Below are 21,117 nucleotides of genomic sequence, written 5' to 3'. Positions count from 1 at the left end.
ACGATATCTCCATTTCTCGTTGCAAAAGGCTTGACTGATGCACTTGGCCCAGTTATAAGGTCACCAAAATGGTGAGCGGGGACCCCCTGCTTGAGATCCTTGATAAAGAAGAGCACAACATACCAAACAAACTTGGGGAATTTGGAGATATTCCTGTTACCGTTTCCCCTTGTCGGTCTATGAACACAGCACGCGGAGTAGTATCTGATGCAGATCTCATCGACTTGTCCGAAAGAGAACTATTAGAGAGTTGGAAAGAGCAAAATGTAACCAACATGCAGCGCATCATTATCAGAAGAGAAAATAAATTCCTACAAAGCACCTGATCCTCACCTTTGCCACTTTTGATCTGCCACAAACCATAGAAACTGTATACTCAAAGATAGCTGTCAGACTTTACATCCCTAATCCAAGAAGATGCTACCAATGTCAAAGATTTGGCCACGGATCGCAGAGCTGCCATGGGAGACTCACATGTGCTAAATGTGGAGTCCAGTGCCACGCCTCAGACAAGTGTGAAGCGACACCTCACTGTGTAAACTGTGATGGTATACGCCCGATCTTGTCCGGTGATGGCATACGCCCGATCTTGTCCCAACTGGAAAAAGGAAAAGGAAATTATCACCCTAAAAGTACACTCGAATATCTCTTTCAAGAAAGCACGTAAAAGGTGCTCACCGTTTCACACCACAATGTATGCTGATTTGACGTAGTAGTTCTGCGGAAACCCGCAAGGTGGAGAGAAGTAATGAATAAAGGGAAAATGAGACATCCACCCGTCCGTAGCTATTGCTACAAAGGAAACCCATACGGGTTCCTCGAAAGAAAAGCCTCAAAGTTGAAGAAAAATTCGTCCTGGTCCGGAACTCGAACCCGGGACCACCGCCTTTCCGGGGCAGCCGCTCTACCATCTGAGCTAACCAGGCGGCTAGCAGATGGCAAGGCGAAGTCGAATTTGTCGACAACACGAAGCAAAGGCAAGAGTTTGACGTAGTAGTTCTGCGGAAACCCACAAGGTGGAGAGAAGTAATGAATAAAGGGAAAATGAGACATCCACCCGTCCGTAGCTATTGCTACAAAGGAAACCTATACGGGTTCCTTGAAAGAAAAGCATCAAAGTTGAAGAAAAATTCATCCTGGTCCGGGACTCGAACCCGGGACCACCGCCTTTCTTCAACCAACCACCCGTTTCCGCAGAACTACTACGTCAAACTCTTGCCTTTGCTTCGTGTTGTCGACAAATTCGACTTCGCCCTGCCATCTGCTAGCCGCCTGGTTAGCTCAGATGGTAGAGCGGCTGCCCCGGAAAGGCGGTGGTCCCGGGTTCGAGTCCCGGACCAGGACGAATTTTTCTTTAACTTCGAGGCTTTTCTTTCGAGGAACCCGTATGGGTTTCCTTTGTAGCAATAGCTACGGACGGGTGGATGTCTCATTTTCCCTTTATTCAATGTATGCTGATGCGACGTGTCAGGGGGCAGCGTTGCACCGGCCTGCGCCACCTGCCCGGCCCGGCCCGCGCACAGCAAGTCGTTGGCTGTGGCACTTCCCGCTCCCGAGGTGGCAGCAGTCAAATCTGCTCCACCCACCAAGACACAGAGGCCAGCTACCCTAGGTATGTCAGGCCTCAAGACCACGCCTCACCAGGCGAGGTCTAACAAGCAAAGTAGCAGCCCGCATGCGCGGGCATCCAGTGCTTCCCAGGAGGCAATGGACACAACTCCGGCACGTTTGGTGCTGAAAACCAGCATGGCTTTCCCGAGCTTGCAAAAACAAACAAAAAACGTATAATGGGGCCGCACTACGGTCCTGTTACTTAAGGTACACCACTACACACCTGAACACAGGACATTTCTCATTCTAATAAAATGGCTGTACAAATTATTGATTGGAATGCCCGTAGCATTCTAGACAACTTAGATGACATCAAAGAAATAATACTAAAGTTTAACCCTAAGCTGTTCTGCGTTAAGGAAACACACTTGAAAACATCAAATGCAAGTTTCCTAACACAATACACATTATTCCGCAAAGATCGTGATGATGGCCATGCCGCGTCGAGTGGCGGGGCTATTATAGCTCAGAGGTCAGTTCCTTGCCAACACCTCCACCTTGAAACTAAGTTTGAGGCAGTAGCGGTTAGGGCGATTCTATTCGACAGGTTCGTTACGGTCTGTTCCTTCTACATACCACCCGAACATCGCTTGCAACTAAGGGAACTTGAAACATTCTGACGGGCAGGCACATTCTAGGCACCCTAGGCATAACCTACACCACCCAATTGGAACCAAAAGTACCCATCCCTCCAAACATTCGTGATCAGCTAGTTATCCCGCCCATACCTCGCAATATGCACCCTGAACACAATCCGGAGCGACGTGCAGAAAGAGCTAAACAACTACAAAAGCGCTACGACCAAGCCGCTGACGTAACCTACGTGGACGCAGCAGACTACCCCAACCAAAATGCCATGGCGGTCGTCGCAGGCGCGAGTTCTCAGTACCACCTCTCTGCGGCCGCATCAATATTCACCACGCAACCCGAAGTAGAAGAAGAAACGGCCATCGCTTTGGCCTACACGGTTACCAATGCACACTGCATCATCAGCGACTCAAAAACGGCCATTCGTAACTACGCAAGAGGACTAATAGCACCCGAAGCGCAGATTCTCTCTGGCACTCCTCCCTTAAGGCAACGCCGCGTGCAGATCATCTGGGCCCCTGGTCACTCGGGTCTGGCTGGAAACGAAGCCGCACACGATGCCGCCCGAGCTCTCGCACACCGGGCGCATCATCTTTCTCCTGCGTCTTCCGATCCCGACCAGCCCTCTGTTCTGCATCGCGGTCACGCGCGGGACCGAATGGTCACGTTCGGAGAAATTCTACTGCACTACCGCAGAGAGCGGTTACGCTACCCCCCAGCACACAAAACACTGACTGAGTCTCAATCCACCACTTGGCGACTCCTTCAGACACGAACTTTTCCGAACCCCGTGCTTTACAACCGCATGTACCCCGATGCATACTCACCACTCTGCGAAGCGTGCAAAGCCCGCGCCGACCTCAATCATATTATTTGGCAATGCCCCAAAGCCTCACCCACCAACACCTCCCGCACTAACACACGCATCATTAGTACGGCCGAGCAGTGGGAGACGTTGCTGCTCAGCTTGGACCCAGAGGAGCAGCTCTGGGCCGTCCGGATGGCCGAAGACGCCGCCAGAAAGCAAGAACTGGCCGCCGTCTGAGGAAGGGGGGGATTGGGGGTTAGTCTCCCGACCCCCGCCACCCCTTAACCCCATCCAGGACACAATAAAGTTTTATCTCTCTCTCTTGAAACGCAAGTCAAATCAGCTTCCGAAGCCATTCATTTTAACCGGTGATGTGAATGCCCATAATACGCTATGGGGCAACTTGCGCTGCGATGCAACAGGGCGTACTGCAGAAGACTTTCTTTTATGTACCGGTGCGGTTCTCCTGAGTAAAAAAGAACCCACCTTTTATAGCACTACACATGAATCATATTTTTAAATAGACTAAACCATAGCCTCTCCATCTCTAGTGTCGTACCTGGATTGGAAGGTCGAAAAACCCTTACGAAAGTGACCACTTTCCTATTCTCTTAAATTTAACAAAACGAGCTGATTGCCCTCCACAGATTCCCCGATGGAAAATTGACTCATCGAATTGGGAACTGTTTCATGAGATTACGTATTTAAAGTACGATGATTTGATCTCTTTAAACATAGATGATGCTGTGGCATATTTGACACATTTTATTATTGATGCTGCTGAAAAATGCATAAAGCAAACTAACGGACTTCTTAATAAGCGTTGTTTGCCTTGGTGGAACGACAAATGCAAAGAAGCACGGAAAAAACAAAATAAAGCTTGGGGCCTGCTTCGTGACTCTCCAACTGCTGAGAACCTCATTAATTTTAAGAAGGCAAAGTCACAGGGCAGGACAACACGTCGACGTGCTAAGCGAGAAAGGTACATATGTAGTATCAATTCAAACAAGGATAAGGGTAAGGTGCGGAACCAGGTGAACAAACTAAAGGTCAGGGAAACACAACCGCTTCCTTTAATAATTAAAACGCTCAAGGTGACACCATGAAAGATCAGGCAGACTTCCTAGGTAAGCATTTTCAAAATATTTCTAGTGCATCACACTATGCGGCAACTTTCCTAAAGTTCAAGGAACGCATAGAGCGAGAGCACCTTGAACGAAAGTGCACAGATAATGAACCTTACAACCGTCCGTTTAGTCTCGCTGAACTCAAGGCTTCTCTCAGTTCCTGCAGCAGCTCAGCATCAGGTGGTGACCGCATAGTGTATGCAATTATCAAGAATATGCACCCAGAAACACTGAACACACTTTTGTCTCTTTACAAGACCATGTAGGTATGTGGGCATATTCCATCCTCTTGGAAAGAAGCAATTGTCATCCCAATTCCTGTATGTTACCAGCTATATCCTTATTAATCAGGAATCCCACTTCTAGTTCTCGTTTCTCTGCTAAGCCCCGGTAGCAAAGGACGTGCCCGCTTTTTAGCACTGTATATGCTTCTTTTGGCCTCCTAACTTCACTGAGCCCCATTATATCCTATTTAGTGCCCCCTAATTCCTCCAATAGCACTGCTAGACTTGCCTCACTAGATAACGTTCTAGCGTTAAACGTTGCCAGGTTCAGATTCCAATGGCGGCCTGTCCGGATCCAGGGATTCTTAGCACCCTCTGCTGCGTCACAGGTCTGACCGCCACCGCGCTCAGTTGCTTCGCAGCTGCTGGGGGACTGAGGGCCGGGGTTTGATTGTTGTATTCATATAGGAGGTTGTGTCCAATACTGCACCAGGGTGGCCCATCCTGCTCTGGTGAGGGAGTGCATTACTGTCTCTGGTCACCGGGATCAGGCCGCACTCCAGGCCTGCTTATGCAATTTTTATCAACACACAGATTTTCTTTTTTTTTTCCGGTGGAAAATTACGCGGCACCGGGATTCGAACCACGGTCCTCTTGCACGCGAGGCGGATGCTCTACCTCTACGCCACCACTGCACTGGTGCAGTGTACCCAGTCTGCCCAAAAACAATTTGGGAAACTTGCTTGCCCAATCTGTAGCTCCGCAGATGCGATGCCCATTCAAGATGCTATCCAGCAGTATACCAAAAGCTCTTGCCCAGTTTTTTTCCGAGCAGGGTGCATGACCTGACGGCGAGCAGTGGCAGTTCAGCCTGTGTTGCCCCAAACTTGGCAAGTATGGTTGCCTTACTTACAATGGGCAACTTCTGGCACTACGGTTGTTTCAACACCATGGTGTGATGGATTGTTACTAGCATGAATGGTGTACCACGGCCACTTAGGTACATACACTGGTCTTCGGTCTCATCTTGCACACAATGGAGGAGCAACACCACTTGCTTAATCACACCGTTGTTCCGATGTCAGAGATGCCCTCGCTTTCAGTGCTTTGCCGCCAGTTGAAACTCTATTCTTACGCACTAATGAAGCAAAGTCATGTCGTAAGAGTTTTTCTCTCGAAGGATCCAAAGAAAGCGAAATAATTACAAATGCCCGTCTCCTTGGGATGTAATGAATGGTCCCACTCTGTAACCTTGCTGTTATAAGTACTAACGTAGCAGTTAAGAATACAAGGTACTGAAATATGTGGATTTTGAAGACTGCAAAAAACAATGCTAGCTTTCTGCACCACCTTAAAGCTGTTTTTATCTCTTTACAGATGAGGAACTCCGGCAGCGTATCACTGAGTGGAAGCAGTCCCGGTCAGGCCAGTGAACCAGTGCCTGGGCATTGACTGCCATTGCAGCTCTGCCAAACATGTCGGATAAATAATATTTATTGCACATGTAAAAGGGTGGGTACTGCTCCGGACTAGATAATTTTGGCTTGTACGAGCAGAGACAAACGTACCTGAGCCAGAAAAAGTCCTTGTGCCAGCAGCAATGCACTAAGAATGAAATGCTCTTTTTTAGTGGAGCCTCCATGTTGAGGCAGCCAGCAGCATGTCATTTTGTATATTTTCCAGAATGCACCTTCTGGTGGATAATAAATCTGTTGCTCTGTGTCTCTTGCCTTTCATTACACCAAGTTGCTTTGTCTTGGGCCACACTTATTGCATAATTTTGCCTAAGTGAAAGAGCCTTCTTTTTTATCTCTCTCACTTAGCTATAACTATGAGGGATCCCATTGCAGACGTACATTCTTGTGCACATGTCAGCCTTTGCAGTGACACTTTGAATACAGTGCTGGCATTTCGACTTTAAAATTTCCCATTGCATTGCAGCGTGCAAACGGCACTAGAAAGAACAGACACTTTGCTGGGTGGTAGATGGAATTTACAGTAAAATCTCAATATAACAGACTTCAGGGTGCCGTGCCAAAGTGTTCGTTACGTATTATTGAAAAATTGTTGGAGTGAAAGCCCCAAAATTGGAATAGTAGGCTTAGTTGCAAGTGAGCATCTTTCCTGCCCAGGTATCCTCGTGTCCAGGTCCCCTCGTGCAAAATCGCCACAAAAGTTAACCATTTTGCCCATCAGCCCACCACTTTATCAGTTGTATGAGCTATCCACGAAAACATTGCTGTTGGCTCTCAGCCCACACTTTAACTATTTTGCATAGATTGCGTCACTGCGCACCCCCTTATATAGAGTGGCGCATGTTGTCATGTTGCCTATAAATAGTGATGTTTCCTTTAAAGCAAAGGTTTCTTTCCCTCTTTATTCAACTCCATTGCTGCTGCTGCTGCGGTCCTGCACGCTGCTAACGCTGGCCACTTCGGGACGTAGTTCAGAGGTACGCCACTAACGCCGGTCACGCGCAGGACGTGGTTGAGACGTGGCCACGCCACAAAAACATAAAAGGCATGCGCTGTGAGTGGTTCATTTCATGACATTTGTTTATGAGCTGTCATTCTAAAAATTCCGAGGAATAACTTTGTAAAGAATGTAAGACATGGTATGCACCACATGGAGGTTGTGATTCAGAATAATTGTTCGCAAAGTGACGCCCGCAGCGTCGACACCGGATTTTCTACCACGTGGGGCCCTTAACGGTATCGCGTTAGCACATGACAGGAGTGTGGCACAAAGGAAATACGACCCGCAAAGCTTGTGTCAACAAATGCCGCATCGCATGTGCACAATGCTCTCTGGATGCCATAACCAGGCGTGACCCCCCACAAATGCAGTGCAGGAGCTGTCACACTTGTCTCCATGATCACCCGCAACACCAATGACAGTAGAGGGAGGAGGTGAGAAGAATGTTAGCTAGGGAATAAAAAGAGAGGAGGCAGTTTTGTGAGCCCTAATGCAAAAACCAGAATGGCGCCGAAGCATGCACTTAGTGCTGAGGACACAAAGGCTTCCATAAGGCATCAAACGGAGCAAAAAAACAAACGCAAGCGGATCAGGCAAGGCAACATTTCACGTCACGTCAGGACTGTAGTATGCTGTGAGTATATCACCCGCCAAATAACGTCAATGAATGTAAACAGCAGACAAAGCTTCGCTTAACATAGATTCCCGCAGTATGTGGGATCTGCATATTTTTTGTATGTTTTTTTGTTTTGACATTCCTTTCCGTAGACACAACTGTCTCGCTCAAAGCAGAAGCCTGAACTATTCCAAAGTGCATGTGCATGTAAATGACAAAATGGAACTATCCCCGCAAGCAGGGAAGGAACATTTATGCGTGCATGTATAGCCGCTAAAGGAGCCCAGCGAAAAAACATTGGGAGTTTTCAAATGTGTTTTCGCCACCATTTGTAACTGCACTAATTGGAAATTCATACCAATTGGTTTTTCGAACCTATTGGTATGCTTTCTGAAATGGTGAGGTAAACCAAATTGGAATGGTTCAAATGGTTTTGCTATTCACTTGGTTCATGCAAACAAATTGTTTTAAACCCACTATGGGCCCGTGTGCCAATTGGTGCACACAACTGCATTTCACAGAATTCTTCATTGCAAACAATTTTTGTTTATTATTGAAAACTTTCCTACAAATAACTTGTCACTGTGAAGTTGCATCCAAATTCCCATTTGGTAGCAGAATCCTGCAAGGATAAGGTGCAGTATTAGCAATCTGTTAGTTGTACCTGAGAGAAGCATTCAGCTCTAGAGTGATGCCTATGCCATGGTACGCCAGAGTGCGTGTTTTTATTGTAGTGCTGCAAGTCAAGATGAAAAATGGTTCAAGTCAGCTGACGGATAGTTGTGACAGGCAGTCCGCGTCGGTGTGTCATCGACCACTCTGTAGTAGCGCCCAGCGCGCAAAGCAGCCACAAGGGTCATGAAGGTTTACAAGCCAAGACAATGAGCGGTGGTCGGTCACAACTGTGAAGGGACGTCTATACAGGTAAGAACGAAACTGCTGAATCGCAAAAATTACTGCGAGGCATTCTTCCGTGACAGTGTAATTCTGCTCAGGCCTACTTAATGAGCAACTTGCATATGCGATCACGTGTTCGTGGTTATCATAGCGTTGAACTAGGGCAGCACCAATACCTATGCCACTGGCACCCGTATGGAGTTCGTTGGAGCTGAAGGACTGTAGTGCTAAAGAACAGGTCGTGATATCAGCAGAAGCTTCAACTGATGAAGAGTCTCACTGCGGAGTCCACTTAAATGGGATGTGCTTTCGTAGCAAGCATGTCAGCGGATGCACGAAGTTGGCAAAGTTAGGAATGAAGCAGCGGCAATAGGAGCAAAGCCTAGGAGAACTATGGAGCTTCTCGACAGAGCGCGGTGCACTAACGCTTCAGTGGCTGCCGTCTTCTGGGAATCAGGGCGGATGCCGTCCTTAATGGGAGGTGCCCAAGCACACGGGTTTGGCAGTCTCCGAAGTGGCATTTCTTTGAGTTTAAAACTAGGCCAGCGTTTCTGAAGCAGTTCAGGACAATCTAGACGCGAGTTGTGTTTGCTGAAGTCACAGCCAAAGATGACGTCGTCGAGGTAGCACTTGTAGATGTTCCACTTCAAGCCGCACAGAATAGTGTCCATAAATTTCTCGCAAGTTGCCAAAGCGTTGCACAGTCCAAATTGCATCACATTAAATTCAAAAAGCTCATCAGAGGTTACAAAGGCAGTACATATCCTCAGGATGCATCAGACTTTGTCAGTAGCTGGATCATAAATTACTGAGGAAAAGTAAGAAGCAGAATGAAGGCAGTCAACTGCGTCATGAATACATGGAAGTGGGTACTGTAAGAGTTGGCGTTGGGCACGTCAAAAGGAAATAGCTGGCCCATGCCGTCGTCCGGTTCATCCACGCTAAGGACGTTGAAGGGCGGAACATTTCCTCATCGAGTACGAGAAGTACTGATTTTATTTACAATATCTACATGAAGGGTGGAGAATGTTACGTCTCATCAGTCTAGCATGACTGAATTGATGCACACTGAGGAGCCGAAAAAGTCCTCTTAAACGCCCGTCTGACCTCCCTAGGCCCGGTAAATCTGCCTTCCCGCCATCGTCCACTCGGAGCGTCCAAAGTCGTTGAAGGACCCGCGCTGAGGGCGAGGATTCACACAATCACTCCCGCACCTTTGTTCACTGAACACACAGAAAGGGGGGGGGGAACTTTGTGTAGTATAGTGTTGCCCCCTGTCAGATCTATGTGTCATCGCACGTGTATGTTTTGTAGTTGTTTAGCTAGATGGCGCAGCCCCCTTCTGTCATGTGACGAGCACTGGACCAATCGGGAGGTGTCATCTGGCGTGTGAACCCTTTATTAGCAATAAATGGCCGAGGGTGGCCGAGTCTTCGTTCCGGTTTTCAGCGGGAGCAGTTCGCTCCGAGTCTCCTTCACTGCGCCGGCGCTAGCCGCGCGTTCGCTGGTCGAGGCCCCCCGCTTGCCTGCCGCTGCCGACACATCTTTTGGCGACGAGGATGGGATTCCTGCAACGGTTCCGACCGAAGCCCCGGGAAGCTAACGGGCTTCGTAAGTGAAGCGTCCCTTCCGTGTCTGCACGGCCGGCAAACGCCGCCGACGCACTTGGCGTCGCGAGGCTTCCGAGCCTAGGCCTACGCGCCCCCTTGTTCTTCCGTGCCCCATTCCTGCGGCGAGCTCCGGCTTGCCTCCTGCACTGAGCTCCTGCACGATACCCGGCATGGCTTTTACGGCGAACCTTCCCGTTTTTCTTGAAGTGGCCGGCCTTCCGTTAATTCCCTGGTATCGCTGGAAAAAAATTTTTCAGGCCCACCTCGAAGCGGCCGGCGGCGGCGACTGGACGGACGCACGGCGAGCGTCTGCGCTCGTCAGCGCTCTCGGCCGTGAGGGACAACGGAAGCACTTTGCAGCCGAGGAGCAGGAAGCAGCAAGGCAGTCGACCGGCGCAGCGTCAACGTCAAGTGATGTGGTCCCGCCAGCGTCAGAGTTTCCGAGACTCTTGCAGCGGCTTGACCGGCTGTTCGCCGCGTCAACAAATGTCCTGGCGGAACGGCACGAATTCACCAGCCGAAAGCAGTTCGAGGGAGAAGGATTCCTGGAATTCGTGACCGCATTGAAGGAGAAGGCGGTACAGTGCAACTTCGGCACAAGCTATGACGAGCGCGTCCGAGACCAAATCATACATGGGGTAGCGAACGTCAGCGTTCGCGAAAAGTTGCTGGCTCATGGCGGAACCCTGTCCCTGGACAAGGCAGAAGAAATTGGACGCTCGTTAGAAGCCCTACATCGAGCGAACCGCGCGTTCGACTCGGAGAAAATACAGAGAATCGAGGCAGCTCAACCTGGCGCTCCGTCGACGAGCCAAGATGGCCGACTTCTTCCGGGGAGCCGCCAAGATGGCCGACGTAGTCCGGGAGGCCATGAAGATGGCCGACTTCTTTCAGGGAGCCGCCAAGATGGCCGACGTCTTCCAAGAGGCCGCCCAGATGATCGACATTTTCCGCGAGGCTCCTCCGGGACCCGCAATGAAGCACAGGATGCAAAGGACCCTAATTTCGACCGCAGTACATGCGATCGGTGTGGCAGCACGAAGCATATTGCCACATACAGGAATTGCACCGCCGGTTCCTTGCGGGACAACGCCTGCCACACGTTGGGCCATTTTGCATCAGTATGCCGAAAAACCCGTACTGTTCAGCACGTCTCTTCCGTAGAGACGCTGTCTTCAACTTCCGCAGGACAGCCGTCCGCGTCTGTCTTGACGGTGAGCACTTTGGAAGCTAAAAGGGATTTACAAGTCCCGGTCGTGGTTAACGACGTCGCCATGCAGCTGCTCGTGGACACAGGAGCGTCTGTCTCATTGATGACAGCTGAGGATTTTGGAAAGCACTTTGGTCGACAGCACAGACTGTCAAAAACAGCTGTGGGCTTGAGGAATTTCTCCAAGCAACGCATCGACATTCAAGGCCTTTTCCAAGCCACTGTCCAGTTTCTTCAAAGGTCGTGCTCAGTCACGTTCCATGTAACGTCTACAGGAAAATCACTGCTGGGTCTTGACGCCATCCAGCGCTTGGGGATACAAATCGACGGTACGTCGCTGACATGCTGCCTGGCTACGCTTCCTCCACTACAGAGCCCCACAGGTGTGCCTCCGGGTTTTGATCCTCTTCAGTGGCGAGTTGGGACTCGTCAAACGCTTCGTGCACCGAATACATCGGCGGTAAGGTATGAAACCAGTATCTTCAAAGTTGCGCAGACTACCCCTGGCTCTCCGTGACCAGGTGACAAATGAACTGCGACGTCTCGAGGACCGCGACGTCGTCGAGCGCGTCGAGGCTTGTGAGTGGGTGTCTCCACTCGTGGTTGTGCGCAAGAAGGATGGAACCATGCGGCTCTGTATAGATCTACGGGAACAGGACAGTCTTGTGCCTCAAGTTCAAGAGTCTTGCAGAAACAGTGGCAGACTAAACAGTACGTAGACAAACGTTGAGGTGCTCAGGCAACTCGGGTCAAGGTGGGAGACACCGTCAGAATAAGATTTAACAGGAAAGGATTTTTTAAGTACAGTAAACCTGTAGAAGCCACTGCAGGGTGTCAGGATCTCGTACACAACTTCAGCTTTGCAGGGGACACAGCATCTGGCACATAGTTTGTCACAGGCCATGTATTCAGGGCAAGTTGAGTTCACTCACTAGCAAAGGGAGAACCAAGCTTGTAGGATATGAAGTAAAAAGCCTGTATACTCAGTGGCCTTCTTCATTTCGTGTGACATATGTGGTTATAGCGACCCTTGTTTTAAGCACTTCTTGTCCAGCAGCGGTAGTTTGCTTTTGAAACACTCAGGATAGCTTTCAGCAAGCTTGACAGGAATAACACTGAAAAACCAGCAGATGTTAATTCTCGCACCTATCATGCGAAGCTTCGTACAGTATGATGAGGGCGTAAATAAATGAGGGTGTTCCTCAAGGCCTTGTAGCACATGTCACGAGTTTGGAGCAACATGATGTATAGTACTTTTTTGATCCCGTGCTATAGGTTTAGCAGATGTGGCCATGGTTGAAGTGCAGTGCAAGGTAAAGAAAACAGATATCTATGAGCAACACCCTGGTAAAGGAGACTCTGGGAAAACTAGTGGGAAGCCTGTTGAACATCTGGTTGACCCACTTGCTGGCTCCATCAGGCAAAGTATGATAAAGAGAAGGAAGTCATCAACACATCAGAAGGTTTTTACATATAAACAATGTGCTAAGGTCATAACATGCCAAAAAGTCTTGGTGCGCAGGCTATGCACGACCAACTACATATGCCTTCTGTTCGGACATTGCTCATTGTAACTAACAAGGTTGGAGTGGGCAAAAAAGAACAGCAGCTCCATTAATTTGGTTTCACTGGTATCAAGTGTTTTGTAAGTGTACATTGCCATACTCCCCAATGCCTTCTTGGGTGGCATCAGCAAGGACCAGCTTGAGGCAAGGGGTAATAGACATCTTTGCAAGCTAAAAATGCATGCATGCATGGAGAGCACATTGTGTCCAAAAAGTAGGTACTTCACAAGGGCACTGGAGAAGGAACAGGTTATTAACAGTGGGCAAAGACAAGCTACTAAACACCCAACACTGTTGCCATGTAACGACCTCTGAAACAATCCCTCCTTAAGAGGAAATCATCTTTGTGTATCCATAAAGAGGGCAGATGGGCAAAGCCCCTTCAGTAATGCTGCCAGCTTCAAAATCCCATTTTGCACCCCATCCTGAATGCTTCCTTCTTAAGACTTTGCTGGGTGCAAGCATTCTACTGTCCAAAAGCTGTCATTGAGAGCACTGTTGGTTTGGTGGCAATAAAGTTCAGAAGCAATTGCAACAAACCTCTCTTCCTAGTTGGCCTGGATGCTCACGGTGCTTATGAAGCAGCACCATGGGGCAAGCAAGGTGAACGGATGCCTCCAAGCCCTTGTTCGTTTGTCACATTGTTCTGTTAGTAACAACCATGAGACTTGAAACCAACAAGCTCAAGTTCGGCACTCGCATGGTTACTGCGGAGGATTCATAAAAAGCACAAAAACAGAAAACTCAGGGGAAAGGATAAAGCACCATTTAACACTTAGTATTGCTACAGCCCACCCCCTTCATACATTTTGTCTGGTCGTGCTTCATCTTTTTATTATAAATAGGCATGAACTTAGGTGATGTTCCCAATCAGTGTCCAATTTTTATATACACTATGTGCTGGTTCAAAGAGGCTCGAAACACTGCAATGGAAGCTTCAAGTAGAAAAGGTGCCTGGAAAAAAAGGGTGTGCTGCAACCATCTCTGCAACATCTTGTCCCCTTAATAAAAATTGTGCTTCCATATTAACTTGAGCCCTCCAGTTTAGAGTAAAATACCAGTGCACTTATGGACAATAAATCAATTCTCAAAGAGTATGTGCAGTCCAGCCAAAAGCAGGGCCATGAATCCGCATTGTGCTCCTGCATTGAAAGTGAATAACACGTACCATAATGGCGAATGTGCTTTAGTAAGCTTCCTTGCAATATCAATTTGTAATGTACAAAGAATTGTCAATGAAGCTTACCATGAGCATAGATGCCCTTGCAAATTATGTCACAATTGAAAACAATCAGCACAGTGTAAACCTATGTGCCCTTTTCACTCTTAGTATTCTTTACTGCACGATGCTTATTTACACCCCTGTATTGCGGTGTAGCAAGCTACAAAAGAAACTTTGCATAATTAGGCTTTTTAGGATTATCTTTCTCGCAATACACTAATATTTCGCGGTGAAGCCTAAGCAATGTACTGTGGTGAAGCATACTAAAAGTGAAAAGGGGCCACTGTCACTGGACATAATTAGAGTTCTTTAATCATGCACTCGCGCACCCAGCGCCTCTCAGGTCGCCTAAGTGGACATACTATGCTGGCTGATAGCGGCCTCCTCCCACATTTAGTATTGACACGTGTACTTATCTTTATCGGGCGACCACGTTTCGCCGCTTAACAACTGTAATCGCACAGCGAGGTACGCGCCTGAATGTATCAGATGTTTCTGGAAAGTTATCGATGCTTCTACCTGGCTGTCTGTTGTCGCCGAACCTTGTGTTATCTGATTTCATCGCGTAACGCGAATGGTGTAGAGCTTTGTGGAAGGCACACGGGTCCGAACGATTAGTCTGGAACATTCGACGACTGCTCTATAAAAGCCGACGCACTTGACCCGCTGATCAGATTTTCGACGATCGCCGACCGTGTTCGCCGCTATCGTTGTGCTATAAGTGTAGCCTGTTTTGTGGGCACAGGTTCGCCCAATAAAAGTTAGTTTTGTCTATCACAGTATTGCTACTGTGTTCTTAACGTCACCACCACGTGACAGTATGCTTCACCGCGTAACTAAAATGTACTGCGGCGAAGAAGCCACATACATTTTAGTTGAAAACGAGACATGAGAGATATGTCTCGTTTTCAACTCGGGCATCATGCAAATGACATATAGCGCGGAAAAACGCGAACATGCCGTGTGTTAGCGTCGTAAACTTCATACTAGGCAAGGAGCTAGCACACCACAATCCCGCGACAGCCGCTAATGAGACCAAGACGGAGCACATGTCTGTGAACGCGCTAATGGAGCCCCTAAGCCACTCTGCTCCTCCGCCACCCCCGCTGCACGGCTCCACCACTCGTTTCAAGCACAGCACACCAAACACACATTCAGCGCTGAACAGTGGGCGGTCGACGCAGTTGCATTTACATGACTTGCAGCGAGCAGCACATGCCTCGATGTCCGTTAAGCAAAGTCGGACACGGCGACGCCACATCGCGGTTCGCAGAACTTCGCTGCCGAGGCGCTAGGCCACTTCGATATTTCAATTGTCACCACCGCCGGGTTCTCAAGAAAGCACGGGTCACAGAACGCAGATTCTGTACTGCCAGAGCTCATCGAGGCCAAAGCCGCACTGCCGCACCGCCACTACTCACGGCTTTCCGCCAAGTAACACAGAACCAACACACAAGCAACGCACGCACAATCACATGAGCATGCAATGTTGAACAACGCGCGGTCCAGAGAACGACCACGCCGAGGACGAACACGCCACGGCGTTGACGGCGTCGCTCGGCGTCAGCATCGTGCCTTCTCAAACATCCCTAAACGATGCTGTCCCTAGGCACCTAGGATTAGGTCACGTGAGGGATTTTTGTACGACAAATAGACGCACGCTTCGTCAGACTGATGGCGGAAACGACGGCAACCGCGGTAGCTCCGCGCGCTACAAAGAAACGCCGCAATCGACGCTACTGTTGTGTTGTAGATTGCCATGAATGTGAAGGACGGAATAACAACGTTCAGTTTTACTGATTTCCATCGCGATCGCATGAAGGGGAAAGGTGAGAGCGCTGGATACGGGCCGTTCAACCTGCTGGGCAATGGGATTATTCCCCACAACACAGCGGCTCGCATGAGAAAGTGCGGCAATTTTGTTCTTCTGTAATTGTGTTGTATAGCCCTCACGGAGGATCGTGGTAACTAAGCGAAAACCCAAGAATCTGCAGCCGCCACTTCGTTGGAAACAGAAAAAACAACGTTGCGAACCATCTTGCTTATGTGCCATCGATATCTCCGCCTCTAGACGTGCGTCTCCGCTTGACTCAACAAGTGGAACAGAGAGATCTGGCAGGTCAGCTTAACCAAACATTTTGGTTCGTTTATGAATTCAAGATCCTGTTCTAGAGCATCGTTGCATCGCGAGCTCATTTCTACTTTCGGTATTTTGTATGTCCTGCGCCGATACGACACGCACGCTTCGCAATGTGCTGAGCCTGCTCGACTGCGTTTTTCAAATGTGAGCAATAATGTTGCTGTGGGAGCACTGGATGAGTAATTGCGAAATAACGCACGTGTGTAAAGAAAAAAAATGTCCCATTTATTTACATTTATTTGTGCGCGCTTGTTGCTCGAAGCGTCTGCAAAAAGTTCAAATTAAGGTACTGAGCGATGCTGTAGCTCCTGCGAGAAAGAAAGATGCAGCGCGTAGGCACTGTAGGAAGCTTACTTTCGTTATGATCGCGCGCTATTTGTTGCCTTGGAAAACGTTTTCTGTTTGCTGCCCTGGAAAAGGCTATGAAAGGATTTACTCTCTCTAAATAATTGCGAGACAAGACATTACGATAAAATACATAACAATATAGGAGATACCTAATAAGTCTTGTGTTCAGGACATATTCAATATGAAACAATTTGAAATGCTTAGATTTCTATGCTGATATGCCTATAGACAAACCTGATGCTCTCTGTACTTGCGAGTTGCAGCACGCCGAAATAACACTTGAGACTTCATTTTATATTGTACACGTACTTCGCCCTGCTAAGCTTCCTTTCCGAAGCGTGGATGGGCGGAAGAAGCTTACCAGGTCTTTGATTTTTAGGAAACCGTGCCTCAGCACAAACGAAAGAGAAGGGTCCGTTGTGGCCAGGGGCGTAGCCAGGGGGGGGGGGGGGGGTTGCTTATGGGGCTTCAGCCCCCTCCCCCCCGAAATTTTTTCGTGCCTATGCACCGCCGACCAAAGCAACCCCCGGCGCTGAAAATCATTTCTGATTTTGTCTAGAATGTCTTTTTCACGCTCGAAAAGACATTTCACCGCGAACATTGCGAACTCAGGCTGGATTTCGCGCCAAGGCCCATGTACCGGAAGTCACATAATTAATGAACATCGCGGTTATCGGCTCTTGTGTGCGCAATGGATGCCCGAGATTGTGAACCACCACCAGAAGGCGGAGCAGTTCGGCGCTGCCTTGACTCATGTGATTCCGTAACGCAATGAGGGTGACGACTTCTTGTCTGCAATTGTGAGTGGGGACGAATCATGGTGCCACTACTACGAGCCTGAAACACGATGGCAAAACTTACAGTGGAAACATTCGAATTCACCGTGCCCAAAGAAAGCAAAGGCCGTCATTTCGCCGTTGTTGACTTTTTTTCTATTGTCAGGGACCATTACTGATAGAATTTGCTAATTAGAGGCTATCAATTCTTTCCGACATTATGAAACGCCGGAACGGCTGCGTGTCGCAATCAAGGACAAACGACGTAGAAAATTGACGAAGGAGGTCATCTTGCTCCTCGACAATGGCCGTCCCCACGTCGCTGATGGGGTTAATACAAAACTGCCAAAGTTCAAGTGGGAAACGCTGCAGCATCCGCCATACAGCTCAGACCTGTCACCTTGCGACTTCCACATAATGGCCCAATCGAAAAAACAGCTAAAGGGAACCAGATTCGTGTCGGACGATGACGTGAAAGAGTCAGTTGCAGAATTTTTGATGCAGCAACCCAAGACATGTTGTGAGACGGGAATCACGAGACTCGTTAGTCAATGGGACAATTGTCTAAATGCTCATGGAGACTACGTTTAAATAAAGTACCCCGCTTGTCATATATTCGCATTGGCTCACTTTCATTTGACTCGCCCTCGTTTATTTTGCAAAACTCCTGCTTTTTATACGTGCTCTATGTTGCGAGTACAATTTCGGTGCAATTACTCACGATACTCGACCGGTGACAGCTAATCCTACGTAATACATTGGAACAATGACAACGTCATTGATATTTTTCACTGGTCGTTGCATATGTACAAGAATGTAAACACGCGGTTCTTGAACGACAGTTTCATTAACATATTTGTCCTCAACTTGTTCATTTCATGGCCTTTACATATTTCATATCAGCTACATGCGCTCCTTTGCTGGTTTCTAACTGATATAGTTCTAAAGTTCGTGTGATATTTTCTTTACTTATTAAATAGACAAAAAAACATGAAAGCATTGATATAAGTTATCTTGGGCACAATTTTTGGCACATACGAGTACATTATTTTATGAAAAAACAAATATTTTACTTTTTTTGACATTGCGTAGCGTTCAAGAATTCGTTTGCAGCACCTTTGGCAATGGCAGCGCAGTTATTCGTGTATTTGATCCCTTGACAAATTCTTTAAGAGGAAGCTTTAGCTCGGGCCCAACTCCGACGCGGCCTATTCAAATAAATGAAAAACGCAGAAACGCTTTTCTGAGATAACCCCTGGATCGCTTTTAATTAAATTTGTTGCATTTGTGAAAGTTAAATTCTAGTGTCTTCTGGAAGCGGAATTTCGATTTAGCGCCTGAATCTTGTTTAAAATATGTTGAAAAAATGGAAAGTTCGAAAAAAATAGAAGCACAATGTTTACAAACTAACAGCTCTGCATCAAGAACAGATATCGCGGCTCTGTAAACGGCATATATTATAACAGTCAAAGCGGATAAACTTGGCGCGTAAATTTGTATATTACATGAATTGGTTACGTTGTGTACAAGTGTTCTGCAAAAGCCGCATTTCCATATTACTTATCGTTCTTGAGATTCAAGTGTAACAAACCAATTTTGTCCGCTGTAGATGTACTATTAGGTGCTATTCACAGAATTGGGATATCATTCTTCATTGTTGAGTTAGAGCTTTATACTTAGTAGTTTCGTTTGCGAAAAATGTGTGATTTTGGTCGATTTTCATTAAAGAATTGACAACCTAAATGAGAAATTCGAATCCAGCCGTCACTAGAACTGAAGTTTTTCTTTTAAATGCATCAAACCTTGTCAAATTTGGTGCAGTGGTTGCCGAGAAAAAGGAATTCCCCTTTTAGCGGAATTTAAGGGAGCTAAAGCTTCCTCGTAAGGGGAAGCTTTAGCTCGAGCCCAACTCTGACGCGGCCTATTCAAATACATGAAAAACGCAAGAGCGTTTTTCTGAGATAACCACTGGGCAGATTTTAATCAAATTTGTTGTATTTGAGCTAGAAAGTCAAGTTCTAGTGACTGTTGGGAGCGGAATTCTGAGTTATGTCCTGAATTTTGTTAAAAAGATTTTCAAATATACGACCGTTTGAAAAAAATAGAAGCGCGAAGGTTACAAATCCATAGATCTGCGTCAAGAACAGATATTGCGGTTCTGTAAACGGCATCCACGAGATCATTTAAAGCGGACAAATTCGATATGTCATTTTGCATCTTACGTGAATTTGTTACGTTCGGTACAAGAGTTCTGCAAGCTGTATTGCCATATTAATAAGTTTTTTAATATTCGTGTGTAACATATCAATTTTGTTCGCTTTAGATGTACTATCAGATGCAATTTACAGAATTGAATTACCCTTTTTTGTTGTTGAGTTAGAGAGTTCTAAACTTGATAGTTTCGTTTCTTGAAATTTTCAATTCTTGCCAATTTTAATAAAAAATTGCCGACCTAACTCGAAAATTCGAAACCAACAGACACTAGATGTTAAGTTTTTCTTTTAAATGCAACAAACCTCGTCGAATTTGGTGTTCAGGTTGTCGAGAAAAACGAATTTTCCTTTTACATGTATTTAGATAGGAGCACTCGAGCTAATGCTTCCTCATAAGGTGGAAGCCGAGCTGCAACTTGAGCCCCCCCCCGAACGAAATTTCTGGCTACTGATTGTGGCCTATGCACCTTCGCTTGCGGACAGCTCTTCTTGCACTACTCAGTTCGCGCCAAGGCTCCGATGGGGGCGCTGGTGGCGGGTTTTTCCGCAGCGCCGCCGGGGCAGAGTCTGAGGTCTATGACTCATTTTTTATCATTTGGTGCACGTGCTCATCGATAATCTGGCGCTGTGATGGTGAAACGCGATCTGGCTTTTTTTTTTTTGTCCAATCGGATTTGCCGAACACGTGTTGATGGTGGGACGTGTTCGAGACACGGAGATAGAAGGTATCTTGTTCTTATCTACGCAGTCAAATACCGAATTAGCTCTGATGTGATACGACCCCTTATGAATGCCTGCCCTGTGCGGCAGTTGACAGTGGCGTCAAGCTCCTGCAAGAACTACCCATTCCCAGAATAACATTGTGGGTTGACCGAAGAATAATCGCAAACTCTGTCGTAATGTCCTCTATGTCCTCCCAATAACACATCAGCACTACACGCACCAATAGGTCGCAACGGCTCGCCGCTCACTGCACGGAACTTTGAAGCTTCGTCCCATTCAAAGAAAACCTTTCGCCCTAACAAGTCTTTAAAACATACTCATAACTGAAATAGTTGCGCCTGTGTCCACCAGAGTCATCACGGGCACATTACCCAAAAAATGCACACTTTGTTTTTAAGCATCAACACAGGAGGTATTTCTGTCAGTAGCACAACTCCGGCGACCTCACCTCCAGTGGCCACGCTAGTTGGTCTTCCGGTGGCGACGGGGTCGTGGTGTGACGCGGCGGTGAGGGAGAATGGCGAGCACGAGGACTCAGTGGGGGCGTCAAAGTTCTGTCAAATGCCGGGGAGCGATTCAGGAAGCTGCTCGGCCAATACTTGTTGCCATATGGTACATGTGCTGGCCCCGCAGGACACCGTGGAGCCATTCGGAGCGTCGTGAATACTCGGGGCTGGCCATACCACGGGGTGTACGGTGGTTTCAAAAGCGCAATATATGACCTGGTACATCGCAGGAGTAACACACAGGGAGAAGTCGAAACGTTGGTTGTTCGTCGATGAACCGAATGTTATTTATTTATTTATTTACCCACAGCGCCACAGTGGCATTACAGTGTGTGTGTGTGTGTGGGGGGGGGGGGGGGGTGTACAAAAAAATATTACGAGGGCAGTCACAATGACAATGCAAATACTTCTTTGTCAGTTATTTTAACAAGAAATGAAGATAAAGCATTCCATTCTCG

The 21,117-nt window shown here is 47.6% G+C and overlaps 1 protein-coding gene and 1 non-coding gene across 3 annotated transcripts in view; both read left to right on the top strand.

Moving 5' to 3' along the window:
• The window catches only part of Ube4B (Ubiquitination factor E4B), a 453,934-nt gene extending 447,854 nt beyond the window's left edge, over nucleotides 1–6,080 (top strand). For both annotated transcript variants that reach the window (XM_065440684.2, XM_065440682.2), the window contains one exon: nucleotides 5,736–6,080. In XM_065440684.2, coding sequence (XP_065296756.1) covers nucleotides 5,736–5,791 — 56 coding nt within the window. In that variant the 3' untranslated portion in view covers nucleotides 5,792–6,080. The remainder of the gene's footprint in view (nucleotides 1–5,735) is intronic.
• TRNAS-GGA (transfer RNA serine (anticodon GGA)) lies at nucleotides 1,271–1,345 on the top strand. The gene has a single exon. It is a non-coding gene; the product is annotated as a tRNA-Ser (tRNA).
• Nucleotides 6,081–21,117: the final 15,037 nt, after the last annotated feature.

Source organism: Dermacentor albipictus, chromosome 2 (genome assembly GCF_038994185.2).
Source record: "Dermacentor albipictus isolate Rhodes 1998 colony chromosome 2, USDA_Dalb.pri_finalv2, whole genome shotgun sequence".
In the NCBI taxonomy this organism is placed as follows: Eukaryota; Metazoa; Arthropoda; class Arachnida; order Ixodida; family Ixodidae; genus Dermacentor; species Dermacentor albipictus.
This window is presented reverse-complemented; position numbering and strand designations above follow the sequence as displayed.